Source organism: Netta rufina (genome assembly GCF_964035555.1).
Source record: "Netta rufina genome assembly, chromosome: Z".
Classification (NCBI taxonomy): Eukaryota; Metazoa; Chordata; class Aves; order Anseriformes; family Anatidae; genus Netta; species Netta rufina.
The window spans coordinates 24,757,932-24,770,774 of record NC_140126.1 but is presented as its reverse complement, the minus strand read 5'-3'; the positions used below and the strand labels follow the sequence as shown (position 1 = coordinate 24,770,774).

The 12,843-nt window shown below is 44.8% G+C and overlaps 1 protein-coding gene across 1 annotated transcript in view; it reads right to left on the bottom strand.

The window, feature by feature from the left end:
• DMRT1 (doublesex and mab-3 related transcription factor 1) overlaps positions 1-12,843 on the bottom strand; it is a gene marked incomplete at both ends in the record, with an annotated part of 60,245 nt that overhangs the window by 26,306 nt on the left and 21,096 nt on the right. The window contains one exon of the mRNA XM_084305148.1: positions 11,849-12,132. Within this exon, the coding sequence (XP_084161274.1) occupies positions 11,849-12,132 (284 nt within the window). The remainder of the gene's footprint in view (positions 1-11,848; positions 12,133-12,843) is intronic.

The window sequence follows — 12,843 nt, the reverse complement described above, 5'->3', positions numbered from 1 at the left end:
AAAGCTGAGCCTCATCACTGCACCCACACCCTGCTGCCCACAGGCACACATCCTTGAGGGAGACCACGGAGGGCAGAAGAGAAGCCAAATCCCAACACATCGGCCCTGGATTTTTGCTGTGGTTGGCTGAAGGTGCACCCACACCACCCAGCTCCAGCAAGCAGACCCGGTCCTACTAAGTGATCTAGCAGCAGCAAAACCAGCATGAGGACAAGCTGATTTATCTTATCTAAGTTAAACCTATATCTGGCACATAAACATATAATATTCACTGCCAAGACCTCCAAGGAGACCAACATGCCTCAGACCAGTGGTAGCTCTCCACCAGGAGCCCGCAGGATGGACTCGGAAGACAGTTCAACCTCTCAACTCGTTCAGGACACACTCGACTGAATGTGAGCATGTGACACACACATAAACACACACCACTTCTCTTAAAAACAAATGATATGGGAAAAAAAAATCTGTGTTTACAGACAAATCAAGCTGTAGGCAGACTACACAGCAAGTCTGCAGTGAAGCCACAACTGGACACAAGCAAGTCAGCGGTGTCAGCTTAGTGTGTGAATGATCAGACAGCCCCTTCTCCCTCCCAGACTCAGCAGCCAAGTAGGCAGTACTCAGAAATCAAGGTTTGTCTTACTCCAACACCCTCAAATGACCCAAACTAATCTCCCTGGACAGCCAGCAATGCTTTTTTAATTTTTGTTTTACAAAAGACCTACCATCTACTATTATTTGTTCCAAAGCTCTACAATGTAACATGGCTATAATACTCAAAAAGAAGTAGCCAAAATCTGTGCAAGAAGATGGTCTTCAAAAGGAAAGTTAATATCATCTACTCTCTCTAAGTTTGCTGGGCAGTGAACGATTGTAAGATGGAAAGCTTCTGGGCAGAGAAAAAATGCTTTGTACCAGGGAAAAAGGCAGCTGTGCCAAAAGTAAGGGACGTGAAGCTGTGCCATTATACAGCACCTCTGCAAGGCAAAGTGCTCAACAGACTTTTTGGCCTGTGTCTCACTGGCTGAAGAGGAGCTCTGCCTGCATTACCACTGCACCTACAGGTCCCACCCAGCCACGTCTCCCATCTTGCTCCATCAGAGGCAGAGAAATGCAAAGCTGAAAAGCAGAGGATGAAGACAGCTGATCTGTTGTGGACAGTGGTCCCTTGCTAATTCAATATTCAAAAATATTTCTAGTACTTAAACTGCCAGACGGGAAATGAAGTGGTCCAAATCACATAAAATCCTCCTGGGACTCTCCAAGACAGAAGGGAACATCCCAGTTTGTTTGAAGTGGAGATTGTGGTGAGTTACAAGGGAGTCTGAACTCCAGCAAGACACTGAGGTCCCCTCTGCTGCTCTGAAAAGGGCAGTCTCCTCCTAGAAACAGGCATTCATGCCTTCTCACATGCTTCTTCAGCAAAACCCAGGCTGCCACTGCCCTAAAATTATGGATTGACAATATAAACTGCCCAAAAACTTGGTGCAAAGGTCATTCTGAATCTGCACTCCCATAAAGCTCAATGGTTCTAGAAGTGCTGAAAAAAAAAAGTTAACAAAGTCCCCTCTGCCTGCATTTTTACACACACGGTCTTACTGCCCTTCCTGGGGCAGGACTATGGGCAGCATCCCGTTCTCAGATCTTCACCTCACCTTTTCCCTATGTGCACGTGTGTATACATACAACTAGGAAAAGGTCACCTGATGGAGACAGTATTATTTTAGCTGTAACAAAATGAAGGAACAACTCCCTGGCACTGAAATGATTGTGTGCTTGTTTCCTTTCTCTGTAGAGCATATACAGTGACCTGTTTCCTTTCAAACCTTTTTTTTTAGTTTTTTTTCTCCATTTCTTAAAAAACAACTCACCTAAAATCTCTGGATTCAATGAATTATTACTACTATTATTATTAGTGTGTGGTAGCTGGCTAGCAAGAGACATGTTTTATAATCTTATTACCCACACCAAGTCTATGAACCACAGTTCGACCGACAGCCAGAGGCTCGGCTCTGCAAAGAATATGCTGTGTATTAACCACTGAAGAAAATCTAAAAGCTTTTGGTTCTGTTTTATTAAACTGTTTAGAATACACACCACAGTAAATCTGAACCATAAGGTTTCCTTTTTATAGTGCTTAGCAATCCTATTTTACAGTAACAATAAAAAAACAACCAGTCGTAAAAATTCTTGACCTTAGTGCTGCATTAAAAAGGGGGCTTAGGAGATGATTACCCAGAGAGAAGGGGCACTTGCTCTGTATTAACTCCTGCTGCTCTGCAGTGTCCTTTCACATTTTGGGGTGCTACAGCTAGAATGGGAGATACAAATAGTCCAGGGGAGGCCTTGGACTATTTGGATCATTTCTTGTTCAGTGCAGTGCACCTCTCTGAAGGTGGGAGCCAGGTACCCAGCTGGGGATCCTCCTGGGTCACCTCCTGGGGGAACTGCAGCGTCTCAGCTCCAGATAACGCATGTATCACAGAAGGAGATGCCTAGCCCTCTGCCATCTTCTCCTGCCTTCCTCATCACCCCCAGTGAGGCCAAAATAGGTAAGGGCTGGAATGGTCCCACCAGCCATGCCAGTCAGCATCACTGCTGGCTATGTGCCACAACAACAAGGCATGCTTTGGGTGAGGAAATGCTGAGGAAGAGAAGGGCACAACACAAATTCTGAGTACTCTGCCTTCCAGCAGACACCACAGTAGCATCTCAAGCAACCCCAGACACGTCCTCCCACTCTCTCCTCTCCTTTTGTGAGCTTGGCAGCAGGAGGAGTTACCTGACTGTGGCTGCGTACAGCACCTGGCTCCACAGCACTGCTAGCTTAGGATTTGTCTCTTTACCTCCAGGACTACAGGAAGCAATTCTGCTGCAGTGCAAAAGGCTGACTGCCCTCCCTCTGACAGACCTCAGCAGACACACACTCTTTGCAGAGCACACTTGAGTTTCTGACTTATTCCAGAGCACCCCCTCTAGCCCAGCATTGCTCATGCTCTGCCCCAGCTGCAGGTTGAAGGGTGTTTTAGTTGAAAACCACTGATTCACCAAGTACCTCACAGACTTTCGTGGAAGGCACAGATCACCTGAGAAGCACATCTGGCCTATTCAATATTTACAAGTTGCTCTAAGTTGTACAACACAGTGTGCACTCGGTAACCACTTAAAGGATGTACTGCAAGCAGCAATGGGATGCTAAGAACCCATGAAGAAATAAACACGGCCTAATAAAAAGACCATGCAGGATAGGAATTCTCTCCCTGTCCACTTGCAGAGCCTCTGTGGGGAACCAAGGTGCAGCCATGGCTTGTCCACACACAGGCAAGCTGGAAGCAGGATTTGTCAACCACTGAGCACAACAGCCAGTGCAGCTCTACAGCAGTGTCCAGCAGTGACAGAACATGTATCAAACACCAGAGGAGCATAAAGAGGACGCTTCTGCGTCAGTTCAGATCATTCCAGGGAGTCCTACAAAAAACAAAAAAACTTTGTCAACAGTGACGTCCTGCTGCTCCTCCCATGTTCCTGGCAGCATCTGCATAGCCTTTAAATGTACTCCAGGTGGAGGAAGAGCTGAGGAGTGGTGGTGGCCAGATCTAAGAAAGAGAAGAGGTAAGGCAGGCACACCTGGTGGCTCACTTCTCCTTCCAGCCTTGGAGACTAGCAAATGGGCTGCCCTTCCCAGATGACTTATTTTAGACAGAGCATCATATGGGTAATTCTTTTATGCACAGGAACAGCCAGCTGCAGCCTCTTGGCGAGCAAGCCAGTGTTATACTTAGCATTATCACCTTAACACTCTGCAGCTGATCCTGACTGGCGAGGGGGTTATTCCCAAGAAGAAAAAGTAGGGGGAGGTTGCAGAAGCTAATCCTGGGTGGCAAGCACTGCAAAGCATTTCTGAGCAACAAAAGAAATCAAACTATCATCACTACCACTTAGCTGAACGCAGCCAAGACATCTAGCCCAGGTTTTCCGTGTGTCCATGTCACCCAAGACTTGCCACCAGCTATCTTAGAACAAAACCCAAAATTACTGAAACACCAGAGAGACTCCGTTAAGAGTCTTAACATATCCTCCTCTTTGGGTCTTAAAAAAAAAAAAAAAAAAAAAAAAAGGCAATTTTAGGGGGCATAAAATTTGGTTTTGCATTTAGTTATTTGCAAACAGAATTCACAAGTCAATTTTTAGTGTGAGGCAAGAATACAACAGCAGGACACTGGAGCGGAAACTTGGATGTTAAGGACCTCTGGTCCATCACCTGCTGGCTGTGTGACCTTGGGCAAGCCACCAAACAACTCTGTGCCTCAGTTTCCCAAGCTGTAAAGCAGGGTGGCCACTGCTCTCCCATCTGGTAATGCTAATGCCTGAGAGCTGACCCCTCACAACTGCTGCTGCACTTGCACTGCTCAAGGTGGTTTTGTTTCGTTCCTAAAACCAAGTAAGCATATTTTATAGCACAAGGAAAAAGAGACTATGACACTCTGTCTTGACTTCCTTTGATTCTAGCATAGAAAATACAAGAGACATCTATATCTGTCCCTCCTTGATAGACAAACTTAATTAACCTTTGCTATTCTGTTCCAACCTATTCTTTGAGACAAAGGCAGTGACCCATAAACAATATGTTACCATCAGAATCTCAACTGCTGTGACATCAAGAGATATAGCCCTATCAGCAGTATCGGAAAATAAACCGCTTAGATTAGCTCCTCCAAGAAATATGGATTACATTCATGTCACACATGAGCTGTCAGAAACATTAGGATACTTTTAGCATAAATCTGTAGTGTGAAGGGTGTGTTATGAATACAGTATATAATACACTGCTTACGCATAAAACTGGGATTGTGTCGGGTGACTTGCACAATGTGTATATATTTAAACACATGTGCCCGCATGTACATTTACACATTTTACACCAGAAGAGTCAGTCCACGCACTACTGTAAGAAGGCCAGGCTTATGGGAGGAAAAAAACTGTGCCAGAAACAGGTTGTGCAAGTTGAAAGGGGCAATATTCTTTACTCAGAAGTTCAAATTGCTAGTTGCCCTACCACAGCCACACGCAATAGTAGCCGTACTTGAATCTCTGCTACTTTTTACAAAATTCTTAAAAGACATTTCTCTAACTCAACAGTGTGAACTGATTTCACTTCCAAATGGCAAACATAACTTCCTTCTTAGAAAATGAGTTAGAATTTCTCAGTCTGACTCTCACCAATAGGAATTTCATGTCTTTGCTCTACCCGGGTTTAAGGAAAGAACAGAAAAAAACAGGTTCTGGAATTGAAAATACTGATTTGACAAGCTGCATTAAAGCAAAAATAAAAGAAAACAAAACAAAACAAAAACAAAAAAAAAAAACACAACACAACAACAACAACAACAAAAAACAACTCAGCATGAAACAGAACCTACATGAAATTCTGACATCTGCCCAAAGCCTCTTGGCCAACCTTCACCTTTGCCCAAAGAAGGATCCCTGGGATTACTGGAGTAAACACCAGTGGCCTCCAGGTGTGGGGGACACATTCTGCATCTTACAGCCCTCTAATGGTCCAGCTACGGGAACCAGAAAAGTTTTAACGCTTTTTGGGGAGGGTGCCAATGCAGAAGGAGTCATGGTTATCCTTATGCTGTGGGTCACATGCCAGCAGTTTCATTGCCACCCTGGAGAACTTAAACCTGATTAGATCTGGACTTTAACATTCAAGTTTTATTTTTGTTGCAGTAAAAAAAAAAAAAAAGGCTGCAGCCACCTCAGCATTTTCCAGCTGCTGTCCCTAAACAGGTCACCAGAGCAATGCCAGCAGCACCAGCTTCCACTGTACATTAATGTGCTCTGTCTTGCCGTCCTAATGCTGGTGAATTCATTTAACTGTTAATTGGATTGAATGCATATAAATTCCTGTCATAACAATTATTAGAGCTTCAAGGGAGGGTACAGTTGCTCCCTGAGAAGCAGAGTTAAGGAGACATAGAGTAACCACCACATCTGCTACGTTTCCTCTCAGACCTAAGCCTGCATTTTCTTAAGATGCAATGCCGAGCCTCGGAGCTGGCAGAAGCATCAGAATCTAAGTGTCTCAGCCAAGACTATTGTCTTCATTATGCTTATCAAATCATGATGGATACAGCTTCTGGGGAAATTATATATAGATGAATAAAACCTACAGAGAAGTGCCTTGGAAACATGTACCTTGGCAAATTCACTCAAGTACACGAGTCTCTCTGCAAAGAACAAAGACTAATGAAATCTGACATTAATCTACATTAAAGATTCAGTGATTCAGTTTATTTGCCAGGGCTCAATGATGCATTAATCCTCATCCCATCCCACACACACTCACACGTTTCCTCCCCAGCTTTTCTCCCTTGCTCCCTAAATCCTCAAACAGCAGACAGCCAGGCTGCTGTAGGCCCCGTCTACACACAGATGCTACATTACTGTAAGCATGCAGTTCTCCTTGTCTGGATGCCATTGTTCCAGGACAAGCAAGACTCCACCAACTGAGCCTGGAGAAAGCAGAGGTCTTGTCTGCACTGCCTGAGCCAGGAAAACCTTCCTGTGAGCACATGGCTGGCTTGTACCAGCACAGAAACCCTCCTTTGGGCTCACACTTACTACTACGATAGGCATTGCACAGCTTTTGTTTTAGCAAAGCAGCAGAAAATCAAAAACCTTAACCAGAGCAGTTATAGCACTACCAACTACACAAGCAGACTCACTATTACTGAAAGACCGGTTAAGAAAACACATCTACATAAAAAAGTAACCCAGTCAGTACAGGCAGTCCAGCAAAAATACCAGTGTACACACAGCTATTTCCTTCTCTAGAAGGAAACAGCCCACGTAAGTTTGGAAGCAAACCCCTTCAAGGTCTAAGCAAGGCTTCTCTTTGTGGATTGTGCTTTGAGACTCTCCTGAAACCCCTTACTGTACTTGGCAGTGAAACTCATTCATCTTTCTCCATTAAGTATCACATTTCTACAATCTTGCCTTGCTGGTAGCCTTCTGTGTGCAGAATCAACGTTTAACCATATGCAGCAGCTCTTTCTCCTTACAACAAAACCTCTTCAGGGCCATGAAGGGTTTTACAGTCTCAGCATCACTGCACCCACGGCCATCAAGTATTATCTAGTCTAGCTCTCACTGTAAAACTTTTTATGATTATTTGTGCAATGTTATGCTGCCATAATACCATGCAAATCCCATGATTCGTAACTCTTCCAGCAATAACAACCTTCCTTGCAGATCAGTCTCTAAGAAAAATCTTTTAAGGTACATTGACCTTGAACCACACTCCACACTACTGAGCAGGAGACACGGGTTCTGGGTTCAGGCCATTTAGAAGCTGGGGAGATGTCTCTGCTGCAGGCAGGAAGTACTGCCTCTATGCCCTCTGCACAGACTTCTCATCAGAACAGCACTCAGAGATCCCAAAAGGTTTGCCCAGGATACATTCAAACCTCAGGTGAAAGTAATCAGTAAATTCACACAGAGATGAATGGAACTACGCGATACATCCCACAAAGTGAGAATAAACACCCAGTGCTTTGAGCCTGCAGGTAAAAGGAAAACAATTCCCCCCCACCACATCTTCTTTGGTATCCCACTAATTTGAGCGGTGCTTAACTACAAGTTATTTACAGATTCTGCAAGACAAGAATAAAACGAATGGAAAATACATAATTGCATTTATTTCTTTAAGGGGTGTCCACAAAAACAAGTATAGTTGTATATATAAAACACATGGGATACTCACTCAGATCATAAGCTAATTATAAATGTCACAAGTTAGGTAGATGTCAAGAAACAGTCTTACAGTAAGCCAAAGGACCCTACACATACACTTTAGCTTCAAATTAGAGTATAAGATCATAGAATCATAGAATCATAGACAAGCTTGATGCAGTGACTACTTCCCTGGAGAGCCTGTTCCAGTGTGCAACAACCCTCTCACTGAAGAATCTCTTCATGATGATGATAACAGAACTAAAAGGACACCACTTTCAATCCTAGGTTCAATGTATTAGAACATATTTTCATGGATCTCTTCCTCAAACACTGTGCACTATCCATACACATAATACATATACATGTAATTTATTTTCATTTTTTTTCAAGAAAATAAAATCAAAGAAGTTTCTATTTTTTTGAGGAATTCTGAAGCATGGGACTAACCCTGCCAGAACTTTCACAGCACAAACCCTGCAAACCTTCATTTGTATTGTGATGTCTCCTATCATCAGCTCCACAGTAGGCTCTTCCTACTGTAACATCCTGCAAAAGCTTCAGAAGAAGTAACTTTCAATCTGAAATACTCTGTTATGATGTGCTACGTTAACCCAGTGAACCAAAATTAAACTTAAAAAAGCACTGGCACCTCGCTTCATTACCACACACAAAATCCTATTCACACTTTTGCCTTGACTATTTTTCCCCCTGGTCTGGTGACCAAATTCAGCAACTACAGAAGATGCTACCAACTAATCTAACTGAAAAGGTGGTGAAGCCACCTTTGTGGTGTGGTTCAACACAGTGGAAAGAAGGGAGACAGCTCTTTTCCCCCTACAGTTGTACTCATTTTGAGAAGGGGACATGAAACAACACTAAATGGACAAGGACATAACATCAAATGCAGTCTGCTACAAAGCCATGATCTTAAAATTCTTTAGGGCTTTTGGGTGATTGACTGAAGGATCTGGTACACAGGTAGAGTTTTCCTCCATCCAACCAGTAGTAGGGATCAATATTGAAGGGAACAAGCAGACCAATTGATTAGGAACATAGGATCTGATCAGAGCTGGCAACTGTTTAAGGATATTTTCCTTGGAGTGCAAGAGCTCTCTGTTCCCACCTGTAATAAATCAAGCAGGGAAGGTATAGTTGAATAAGGATCTGCTGGTCAAACTTAGGCTAAAGACATGCACAAACAATGGAAACAGGGCCATGTGCCCTGGACAGAGTACAGAAATGGGGGCTAGGGGTGCAGAGTCCCTCCCAGTCTAAGTGAGGAGCAAGTTCGGGACCTCCTGACACAACTTAACTACAAGTCTACAAAGCCTGATGCCATGCATCAGCAGGGTCCTGAGGGAACTGGCTGATGCAGTTGCCAAGCCCCTCTCCATCATGTTTGAAAAATCATGGCAGTCAGGTGAAGTCCCAATGACTAGAAAAAGGGAAACATCACTCCCATTTTTAAAAAGGTTAGAAAGGAAGACCCAGGGAACTACAAATCTATGAGCCTCATCCCTGTGCCTGGGAAGATCATGGCACAGATCCTCCCAGAGGCAATGTCAAGGCTCATGCAGGCAAGGAGGTGATCCAGGACAGCCAGCATGGCTTCACCAAGGGTACATTGTGCCTGGTGGCACAATCTGGTGGCCTTCTATGATGTAATGACTGCATCAGTCAACAAGGCAGGACTCATGTCATCTACTTGGACTTGTAAGGCCTTTGACACCGTCCCACACAACATCCTAATCTCTACTGGAAAGATATAGATTTGAAGGGTGGACCAACTGGGGAATAAGGAATTGGTTTGATGGCCACACCTAGAGAGTAGTGGTCAATGGCTCTATGTCTAGGTGAAGACTGCTGACAAGCGTAGTTCCTCAGGGGTTTGTCTTGGGACCGGTGCTTTTCGGTATCTTCATCAGTGACACAGACAATGGGATTGAGTGCACCCTCAGCAAGTTTGCAGATGACACCAAGCTGAGTGGTGCAGTGGATACCAAAGAAGGAAGAGATACTATTCAAAGGGACCTGAACAGGCTGGAGAAGTGGGCCCATGTGAACCTAATAAGGTTCAACAAGTCCAAGTGCAAGGTGCTGCACCTGGATCAGGGCAATCCCAGACCAGAGTACAAACTGGGAGAAGAACTCATTGACAGCAGCCCTGAAGGGAAGGACTTTGGGGGGTTCTGGTGGACAAAAGGCTTGACATGAGCCAGCAGTGTGTGCTTGCAGCCCAGAAGGCCAACTGTGTGCTGGGCTGCACCAACAGAGGAGTGGCCAGCAGGTGGAGGGAGGGGATTGTGCCCCTCTGCTCTGCCCTGGTGAGGTCCCACCCACCTGGAGTGCTGGGTCTAGGGCTGGGGCCCTCAGCACAAGAAACATGTTAGAAACATGTTAGAATGAAACCTGTTAGAATGCATCCAAAGAAGGGCTACAAAGATAATCAGAGGGCTGGAGCACCTCTCCTATGAAGAAAGGCTGAGAGAGCTGGAGATATTGAACCTGGAGAAGAGAAGGCTCCAGGGAGAACCTCACTGTGACCTTTCAATACTCAAAGAGGTCTTATAAAAAAGATGGAGAATGACTCTTTGTTTGGGGAGATACTGATAGAACAAAGGGGAATGGTCTTAAACTAAAAGAGTATAGATTTAGACTAGATATAAGGAGGAAATTCTTCACTCAGAATGAAGAGGTGGTGAGGCACTGGCACAGGCTGCCCAGAGAAGCTGTGGATGCCCCACCCTTGGAGGTGTTCAAGGCCAGGCTGGGTGGGGCCTTGGCCAACCTGATCTAGTGGGTGGCAACCCTGTCTATGGCAGAGGGGTTGGAGTTAGGTGATATTTAAGGTCCCTTCCAACCTGAGCCATTCTGTTATTCTATGGTTCATGCATGGCCCCAGCAGCTGTTGCCCCACGAGACCCCTCCTTTTCAGAAGGACCTTTTCATGAAAAAAGGTGTCTAATGCTGGTAAAGCCTCACTTAAGGTGATGTGGACTGGCAGACTAATTGCAATGGCCATGGTCTCAGCTCCAGCTTCTCAGTATCAGAAGCTGAAATGCTTTTTGAAAGTTGTTCCCTGTGCCAGAATCACCAGAGAAATTCTGTCAGCAAAGGGAAACACCAACTATTCCCTTCAGAAAGGAGGCTTTGGTGGACGTTTCATCTTTCTTTGTTGTGTGGTTTCACAGCAGAGCCTTTGGAGATGGAACCTTGCCCTCTTCTGATGCCCTACAGGAAAGGTCTGCCTTCATGTGCCCTCAGACAAGAGACACAGACATATGCAGGCTCAAAGGATGCAACTTCCAAGTTTTATTTCAGACAGAAAAGGCACAACTGCAGCCCAAGGACAAACACGGCACTCAGGGTCACTGGAAAGACTTCCCCTATTTTGTCAGCAATCCCCTGCTTTGATAGGTCTCCTCTTTCCTCCAGTCTTCTACTGGTAGTGAGTTGGAGGGCATGGTTATCCTAGTCCTAGAGTAAGATGCCTCACTTGGACTTATCCCTTAACTGACACAACACCAAGAAGGGGAATAAAAAGCTCTGCTGCTAACCTGTTAGACACAGCCTTTGACTTTAATTACCCAAGCTGAAATCCCAAGTCCAGAAGAGGACATTACCAGAACACACCCTTAGTAACACCCTACACCATGTACAAATGACTGCCATCAACCCCTGCAGAATAACATGATCCCTTGGGCCTCATGGGATGGGTCACTTCACTGCTTTGGATGTGAAAGCTGAAATATATTAAAACAAACAGGTTCCTGGAGAGCAAAGCCTCTCAGAAATGATGCTTGAAGCTCCTGGGATGTTATGCTGCGTGATTCTGGAGAACAGCTCATAATCTACTACGACGTAAATCAGAACATAACGTCAAGTGGGTGCCCTTCACCCATGTCTGTGGTGGCCTACTTATACCTACACCATTGTTTTCATTGTACTACATCAAAACCACTCATTCTGGCTGTTTTCTAATACTATCCTGTACTCTAGTTCTGGTTTTGCACCGTCATTAAACCATACACATGAAGTCATTATCAGGCCTAAGAAACAGCTCATCCTCCATCTCACTCTGCCACTTAATACCTGTGTAACATCATACCTGCCATTGTTTTCCTGACTGGCTTGGCATGTATGTTGCTGGGAGGCTTCGAAGGCTGTTTTTCATGGCCGGCCCTACAATTGCACCCCCTGTCTCACTTGAGGAAGGCTCACCAGCCACTGCCATTTGGTACTGGGAGTAGTTGTACAGGTTGTTATAGTAAGGATACAGGGATGGCTGGTAAAAACTGGTGTAGTAGGTGGAGTCCACGACCAAATCAGACGTGCTCTCCAAGTGCCCTCTGCTGGGGATGGAAGAGATGTCCTGAATGAGCATCCGTCCCTCTGGAAAAGAAAAACACAAGCAATTATGAAACAGGAAGCTCCATAAAGAGCATTACCTTTCACCTTCTGGTAAGCTAGTGCTTCTCCTGAAGGCCAGACAGATGGTAATGAATAGTAAGAGGTGGGAGCTGAAAAACTGCTGCATGTTTGGGGGAAGATCAGGAGGTCTCATGTTTTTACTCAAAGCTTGAGAATACCTATACTTGCTACAGACTGCAAAAGAAGAGACAAAACTCACCGAAGGTTAAGACAGTGTGCTGAGTTCTTAAGCAACATAAGCTTGTCTGATGATGATTTATATTAGCTAAGGACGCAATCTTCTATTATTTTTAAATTATAACTGTGTGCCATACTTCTTAATCCCTTGGAAATAGAAAGGCTCTAACTACAGAATGACAATGCTTTCTTCACCGCCCTTTCTGCTTGGCATCTTATGGGCAAGAGGATTCTTTCTAGGCATGCCTCTGGAACAGGCAAACAGCCACAATGCCAAGAGAAACTTCAGTAGGGAACACAGTGCAATCAGCCAAGGTGCCCCAGCAGCCCACATGCTCATGCTGAGCAGGAAGGCCCTCAGTTCTTGTCTGTACCCAAATTTAGCTATTGTTTACCTACAGAATCACAGAGCAGAACAAGCTCTTACACCCCTGGCAAAAGAGGAGGAGGAGGGGATTATTCATGACTTGTCGCCTGCACTCTTGAGAGCCTGTG